The 8,609-nt window shown below is 40.2% G+C and overlaps 1 protein-coding gene across 1 annotated transcript in view; it reads left to right on the top strand.

Moving 5' to 3' along the window:
• DBT (dihydrolipoamide branched chain transacylase E2) overlaps nt 1-6,847 on the top strand; it is a 29,335-nt gene extending 22,488 nt beyond the window's left edge. Inside the window, exons 8-11 of the mRNA XM_032218743.1 lie at nt 1,526-1,603; nt 3,779-3,970; nt 4,955-5,026; nt 5,743-6,847. Of these exons, the coding sequence (XP_032074634.1) occupies nt 1,526-1,603; nt 3,779-3,970; nt 4,955-5,026; nt 5,743-5,910 (510 nt within the window). The 3' untranslated portion in view covers nt 5,911-6,847. The remainder of the gene's footprint in view (nt 1-1,525; nt 1,604-3,778; nt 3,971-4,954; nt 5,027-5,742) is intronic.
• Nucleotides 6,848-8,609: the final 1,762 nt, after the last annotated feature.

The raw sequence follows: 8,609 nt of genomic DNA on the forward strand, positions 1-8,609 counted from the left end.
GAAGTCAACGCAGGAACGAATGTTGAAGAACATTGTTGTTAGCTTGGCAGGCTGGATTGCTGCCCAAGCTTGTCTGTGCCGGTTTGCTGCCAAGGACCTGTCTGTCTGTTAATTAAATGCCGTAACTTATCTTTGGCTCGGAGTGTGTTGGTGTGTGACGAGGGGTGGGGGGTCAGAACAGATAGGATATAATGAAATCCATCAAATCTTAATGAGCTTTCACTTTTACAGAATAATTAGGAATCCCAGCCCCCCAAAATAAGAGGTTTATGGCCTCTGTAGCTGTTGGCTTCAAGTAAACTAATGACCACAACATTAAACATAAAACTAATCAAAATTTCTTAGAGCCAGTTTGGTATGGTGATTAAAAGAATTGGATTAGAAAATGGGTGATTGTGAGTTCTAGTTCTGCATTAGGCCTAAAGCCAGCTGAGAGTTTTGTGGTAGTCACGCTCTCTTCAGCCTTAGGAAGGAGGCAGTGTTATATCATGCCTCAAAAGGTTGCCCAGAAAACTAGGTGGACTTGTGTGTGTGATTACCAAGAGTCAAGAGTGATTCAAAGACACAATCTCTCCCAAGTTACTAACCCAGAAGGACCAAATAAACCCTCTTTGCTGTAAACTAGAACATACCGTATATACTCGAGTATAGGCCGACCTGAATATAAGCCGAGGCACTTAATTTTACCACAAAAAAATGGAAATTGACTCGAATATAAGCCTAGGGTGGGAAATGCAGCAGCTACCGGTAAATTTCAAAAATAAAAATAGATACCAATAATGTTTTTGAATATTTATTTAAAAGAAAAACAGTAAACTAGCGGTGTATTCAATGAAATACTTCACTCACCTCATGATGCTGATGTCCCGCTGTGATGATGATGTCCCGTGCAGCCGCGGGAGCGATGTCCCGCCTCCTATGACACACGGCACAGTGATTCCTATCATTGGATCACTGTACCAGAGGAGGTGGGACATCGCTATGTGGCTGCTTGCCATAACAAGGAGGAGCTGGGACATCGTTGCAGAGCGGCAGGAGGGGGAGGAAGGGGAATCGTAAGACAGCCCTGCATTACATTAGAACGTGAGGAGGGGGGATGGTGCGGTGCGCGCTGCGCGGCAAACTGACACAGAGGGAGGGGAAACTCACAGGGGCGCCGGGCCATTCACGAGCGTCACCCAGCGGCATGGCCCCGCCCCTTTTTCTCCTCCATTTCGGGCAATTTTTTCACTGACTCGAGTATAAGCCGAGGCGGATTTTTTCAGCCCAAAAAGTGGGCTGAAAAACTCGGCTTATACTTGAGTATATATGGTATGTTTAAGAGAACTTGTACCATCTGCAACATTTCCATGGTAGGTCCATCTGGAAAATACCCTTCTCATACTAAAAGTTAGCAGTCAAGGAGCTAATGTCATACGTTTTTATTTTCTCTATTTCTTTCCCCCCCCCCCATCCCTCTCATACACATACGGACTTCAAAATAGTATAAATTATAGTGTAATGCATTTTTTTATATGTTTAACAGGCTGCTTCTCTAGCCTTATTACATTATCCCGTTCTTAATGCTTCCGTGGATGAAAACTGCCAAAACATCACATACAAGGTTTGTATATGATTTAAAAAGTAGTTTCCTAATAACTCCTCAATCGGTCCAGCTTTGTTTAACTTTCAGTAAAGGTACATTTCAATGTATCCTGCAGATAGAAAATAAAACACTGAAAGATTCCAGGTCTTTTTTTCTGCAGCCTCATTGCTAGGAGTATGTCTCTATTTTAATACTCAACGAAAGCTTATCCTTCCGGCTGGATTCTCAGAAAGAGACGAGGCACTGCGTGGATTCAATATGAGAACAGTTCTTTGACTTGAATTTTGCACGAGTCTGCCACTTAATTGTTCTGGCCTTATTTCCTTTCCGGGGTGTGTGTGTATGTGTGTGTGTGTGTGTGTGTGTGTGTGTGTATTTGAAAGCCTCTTGGAGCCACTGATTCAAGAGGATATCGGGGAAATTTTGACTAAAATAATTTCTCTTGCAAGGAGTACTCTTAATGGAAATGTGATCTTTGTATTGTGCTAGTTATATCTAGTAATAACCTTTGGTGTAATTATCAAGACGGTGCAAGTCCAAAGGGAAAAAGCTGATTTGGGGAGCCCATCGGGGTATGCGTGTAAGGCCTGGTGGCCCCTTTTTAAATCAAACACATCTTTCTTGGAGTCACTTTACAGATGCAGAGGGCAGCAGGGTAATCTTGAGAAAAGTCACAGCTTCTTGATGGAATTGCTGACAGGTAGTTGCGAGCACTCCAATATTTTTGAAATCACTTTTTTTTTTGTTAAGTTTGTAAGTAAGTTTGTAAGTTTAATTTTATTTATAGGCTGCCCAATCCCGAAGGACTCCGGGCAGCTTACAGAAGGGGAAAGAAAGAAAATAAAAAATAAAAATAAAAAGACTAGTTAAAACAACACAAATACATTCATTTCAGTCGGGGCTGGACCTCAACAATGAGGTCAACAGCCCCAGGCCTGCCAGAAAAGCCAGGTCTTGACAGCTTAAAATCTCGATTGTCTCACAGATAATCCTTCACTTATGAACAGTCACTTAGCAAACATTCAAAGTTATGTCGGCTCTGCCTTGGAGCTACTTATGACCTAGATTCAAAGTTTGGATGGTTGCCCATCCCGCCACCTCCATGGTCACTTGACCACTTCCAGGCCGCCACAATATAGTCATATTTACAGCTGTTTATACATTTACAGCTAAGGGATATTCACAGCTGAGGGACGTAGTGGCTCGGTGGCTAAGAGGCTGAGTTGGTCTATCAGAAAGGTTCAACAGTTTTGCGGTTCGAAGCTCTAGTGCCGCATAACGGAGTGAGCTCCCGTTACCTGTCCCAGCTTCTGCCAACCTAGCGGTTTGAAAGCACGTAAAAATGCAAGTAGAAAAATAGGAAGCACCTTTGGTGGGAAGGTAACAGCGTTCCGCGCACCTTCGGCATTTAGTCATGCTCGCCACATGACCATGGAGACATCTTCACAGCTGAGGGACATGGTGGAGAAGGCTCTCCCGGGGGAGAGCCTTCTCTGTTGCAGCTCCGGCCCTCTGGAATGAGCTCCCTGTTGAGATCCGGACCCTTACTACCCTCCCGCCTTCCGCAAAGCCACCAAGTCCTGGCTGTTCCAGCAGGCTGGGGGGGGCTGAGAAGCATTTACCTCCATGGAAATTGTGAATGTTGGTTTTGTTTTTAATATGTTGTCTTTGTCTTGTTTTCCCCCTTTCCCTTGTCTTTTGTGAGCCACCCGGAGTCCTCCGGGAGTGGGCGGCATACAAGACAAATAAATAATAAATAAATAAATCTTCGGACAGAGCTGACTCTTCGGCTTTGAAATGAAGATGAGCACCACCCCCTAGAGTTGGGAATGATTAGCACATATGTACAAGGAGAATCTTTACCTTTATCTTTACATCTGTTAGCAAGTTCCCATAGTCTTGAGAATACTGTAAAACTGTAATTTGCCATTTTCAGAAATACCACACCCATAACAAACAATTGGTTCATTGAACAACTGCAGCATTCTCTTAATGGCCACTGCAAAAAAAGTTTTTTTTTTCCTGATAGCCTATTTTACGACCATCACGACGTATGTTAGATACAGGTTGTAAGTTTTGCAACTTATAAAAGAATAATGGAAGAGTGATTAAATGAGAAATGTTTTATTTTGCCAAGAATGACGAGAGCTCCTTCTGTACAAACCAAAGCAATGCGTTTCCATGCATTTCTAGGCTTCTCACAATATTGGAATTGCCATGGACACAGGACAAGGCTTGCTCGTCCCTAATGTGAAAAATGTTCAGGCTTGCAGTGTGTTTGAAGTTGCTTCAGAACTAAATCGCCTTCAAAAATTGGGCTCAGCTAACCAGCTGGGAACAAATGACCTCACAGGAGGAACATTCACACTTTCCAACATTGGCACAGTAAGTTAAACAGCATGTAACATTAAACTGATAAACTGTTTGGAATATCATGGGGGCATAAACTCTATCAAAGGCGAGGGGGCAGTGGTGGGATTCAAATTATTTTTAGTACCAGTTCTGTGGGCGTGGTGTGGCTTGGTGGACATGGCTTGGGCGTGGCAGAGGAAGGATACTGTAAAATCTCCATTTCCTCCCCCCCTCCAGGGGAAGGATACTGCAAAATCCACATTCCCTCCCAATCAGCTGGGACTTGGGAGGCAGAAAATAGATGGGGGCAGAGCCAGTCAGAGGTGGCATTTACCAGTTCTCCGAATTATTCAAAATTTCCACTACTGGTTCTCCAGAACTGGTCAGAACCTGCTGAATGCTACCTCTGGGTGTGGGCGGGGAAGCGGGGGGGAATTGAAGTAATTTAGGAGAATCAAAGGATAAAGTCATTGCTTCTATGAGAAGGTATCTACTGGGCTTCCATGCTTGAGTGTCTATAGAATGGATTCAAAGACAAGAATAGCAATAGCAATAGCAGTTAGACTTATATACCGCTTCATAGGACTTTCAGCCCACTCTAAGCGATTTACAGAGTCAGCATATCGCCCCCCACAGTCCAGGTCCTCATTTCACCCACCTCAGAAGGATAGAAGGCTGAGTCAACTCTGAGCCGGTGAGATTTGAACAGCCGAACTGCAGATAACAGTCAGCTAAAGTGGCTGCAGTACAACACTCTAACCACTGCGCCACCTCGGCCCTAAGAAGTGGGGTCTCTTGTACCCCAAGTGTCATGTCACTTATTTCCCCAATGATATTTAAACAAAATACATTTTCCACCTAGAATGAACATCAGCTATATTGACTAGAGTTTCTGGGAATTATAATTTGTCTGGAATGTTCCAGATTGAAAAAAGCTGCTTTAAAACCTGCCTAAAAGTGACATCACTAAAAGCTTACTGATTTTCAAAAGTGTTAACTTCCCTTTTTGCTTCCTAGATTGGGGGCACTTATGCAAAACCTGTGATCCTTCCTCCTGAAGTAGCTATTGGTGCTCTGGGAAAAATACAGGTATTTTCACTCTGAATTATGAAAGATCAGTTTGAAATACCCCCTAATAAATGTTTGTGTTGGTTTTGTAACTTTATCGTAGTCTTATACAGTCTATAGGTTAAATCATGTTCATTAATACTTCACATGTAGTTTCAAGTTGTTCTTTGTTATAGTAACCTAGCAAGTGATTATTAACAATAATAGCTTTTTCTTTTGATGTCTTATATTTGAGTATTGTCCTAAGGTTTAAATGTCCTCACAGAATACACATTTGAGACTTAGGGACCTAATCAAATTAGACTTATAGCCTAATTTGAATATTGGATTTTTTAATGTGTATTCTTAATTTGTGGGGATGTCAAATTCCAAAAGAATTGCTCATATTAATCTAAAATCTATTATTGTTTTTAAATGCAATAGAGGGTGATGTCTTGGAAACTTATAGTTTAAGAGCCCCCCATTACTAATTACTTTCAGTTGACCAAATCTGGACTCCTAAATTATTTTCACATATTGTTGTAAGATCCATTATGCCTATTATGCTGTCAAAATGAGCTATACATTTAATTGCTGTTAATGCTTGTTCATATGCTTTGAAATCTTGAGTAAATACCTTGTAATTATCTTATCAGTAAGGCTGCTCAGGTGTGGGAAATTCTCATGAATTAATCCACTGCTTTTCTTACATAATTTCTGCTTTGTTTTTTTTTTTTTTTTGTTTTTTTAATTTTTAGGCCCTTCCTCGATTTAACAGTAAAGGTGTGGTATTTAAAGTACAAATAATGAATGTGAGCTGGTCAGCTGATCATAGAATCATTGACGGTGCAACCATGTCTCGATTCTCTAACTTGTGGAAATCTTACTTGGAGAATCCTGCTTCCATGCTGATGGATCTCAAGTAAAGAAGACAAACATCTGGATGGCTTATTTTAATTCCAAAAGTGCAATCAGGCTACTTAAGCTAGCAAGTGCCATTAAAACTGACTTCATATTTCAGAACTGCATTGCGTTTGCTGGAGCTTTCAGATCCTGGCTCTATGTCTTGATTATCTGTTACATTTTTGTCTAGTTGAATTGCTTAGTGGTAAATTATTTGCCTAGAAGTTGTAATGGGTCATGGTATGACTCCTTCACAAGGTGGTGGAAACCTATGTTGGCAAAAGAGTGCTATATTCCATTTTTACCGTATTATCAGATGGAGGCCGCTAATAATATTTGTGGGACTCTAAAACTTCTTGCACCATTCACAAAATAAACTGCGACCTGATTAGAAATGAAAATCCCTGGATGAAAACAGTAACCGAATGTTAACTATTTTTTAAGCAATTAATTCACTACAGATGATTTTCAAATAAAATGTTTTAATGATTATTCTATTAAAGATGCAAAGGTTCCATTTTTTGATAGTGCTAACTGTCCTCTTTTTAAAATATTCTTTTCAAATATTCAAGTTTTGTAGCAGACATTCTTCATTACTGAAATGAATATGTACACTAGAAGAACAGCAAACTCTGGACCATGGATACTCCCCCCCCCCACCACAACTCCAATTTGGAGCTGGCTTTTACAGCATAGAAGTAACACTAGGCATATATAAGATCCAAGATTGCATTAAGCATTTCTGTAATGTCTGAAACGGCTCTTGGTTAAGATCTTTGAAATGTCTAATAGTAGTTTGTAAACCATTGTTTTTCAAACTTGGCAACTTTAAAACTTGTGGATTTCAGTTCTTGAAGTCCGCACATCTTAAAGTTGCCACGTTTGAATAACAAAGTTGTAAACCCCCATTTTCATAGACAAAAGACTTGCTATGGAGCCATAGATGAATAGCTTTTTCAGGTGCAAAAAATGCTGTAAAAACTGAAATAGGATTAAAATCTATATACTCCAAAAGTGGATGTGATTATTAGGGGGCCTTAAAAAAAATGACCACATGCTTTTAACAGAATATTAAAAATTTCAAAATGAAAGTTTGTGGTGAATGTCAATTTAAGGAAACCTATTGTAAATGTGTAAATATATACATATATATGTTTATTTAAGATCCATGTAATATATAATCTGTGAAAGGGGGAACATATCTAGATCTGGGCGTTTCTCTATATTCATTATTTTGAGGAATAAGCAGAAGAAATGTAAAACTGATAAATCAGTAAATCTCTAAGGAATTTTATATAACACATAAACACATATACGTTGAACATTTCTTTGTTGTTTTTGTTTAATAAAGGATATTTTAATAAATCCCACTTTTTACAACCTTTGTAGCTTTATCTGGGATGCTGTTATGTGACTCTGCATCAGTGGTGGGTTTCAAAAATTGTTCGAACCTACTCTGTGGGTGTGGCCTCCTTTGTGGGAGTGGCTTGTCACCCATGTGACCAAATGGGAGTGGCTTGCCCATGTGACGGGATATGAAGATGCCGACGACACTTGTCAGAACCACCTTAAATTACCTCGCACAGAGCACTGGCATGCAGAAGAATATGATGTAAACTTGGTTTTTAAAAGGCATCTTTGGTTTGCGTTAAAACAACTTCAACACACGCAATGTTCTGATTGCACCACAAACGCAGTAGTCATCCTTATCTTTCACAGAGGCACTGAGTTTTATAAATATGAGCGTGATGGTGTAGAATAATCATATCCAAGGACCAGTGGTGGGTTTCAAAAAATGTTGGAAGCTCTTCTCTAGGTGTGGCCTGCTTTCCGGGTCCACTGGTGGAACCTCTTCTAACCGGTTCGGTAGATTTGAGGAACCGGTTCTACCGAATAGGTGCGAACTGGTAGGAACCCACCTCTGCTCTTCATCCTCTATACCGTGGTTTTCCAAAATGGTCAATATTTACCCCAAGGATCAATGGGATTATCCAAGGAGTTGATGTTATTATTCTAAAAGTATTTATTAAATTATTTTCATATAAATGTTTATATGAACTTCTTGATGGAGTCAATGAGCTGAAGAATTTATGGACCTCTGTTCTAAATGTACATATCCATGTAAGAGCTACAATTTTTCTCATTGTCCTAGTGAGAAAGCATCCTTGGCAAATCTCCCTCAGTCTTCACATTTCAATTTTCTTTTGAACTTTAGACTCCTATTAAAAACTGAAATCTTTGGAAGTTGTAAAAAAAAACCATTCCTTCTTGAATTGGAGCTTAACCAAAGTTTCAGGAGTGGATTCTTGGTGTTGTTTTACAGAGCTGTGGCCTGCGTTAGAATTATTTTAGTCATTGTTATCAACTGCAACAGGTTCTTTGGGCTGAGGGGAAATTTTTAAAGAAAGCAATAAAGAATATTTATGGTGGGGATTAAACAATTTCCAGTTAGTTGCTGGACCAATGCATCATTTCACCAAGATTGTCAGTAACTGTTTCCTTGATTTGTAAGTCACGCTTATGCAATCAGCAATGGTACTGGGCTCCTGCCAGTTCTAACCTATGGAAGAGGTTCCACAAATCTACAGTGTTGTTTAGAACCGGTTCCAGCTCCCTCCCCCTGCATGAGTGAGGTCCTGAGCGCCCACAATGCTCGTGCAAGTGGTTCCAGTTCTAAGCTCTTCTATAGAAGAGGTTCCACAAATCTACAGTGCCGTTTAGA

Source organism: Thamnophis elegans, chromosome 5 (assembly GCF_009769535.1).
Source record: "Thamnophis elegans isolate rThaEle1 chromosome 5, rThaEle1.pri, whole genome shotgun sequence".
NCBI lineage: Eukaryota > Metazoa > Chordata > Lepidosauria > Squamata > Colubridae > Thamnophis > Thamnophis elegans.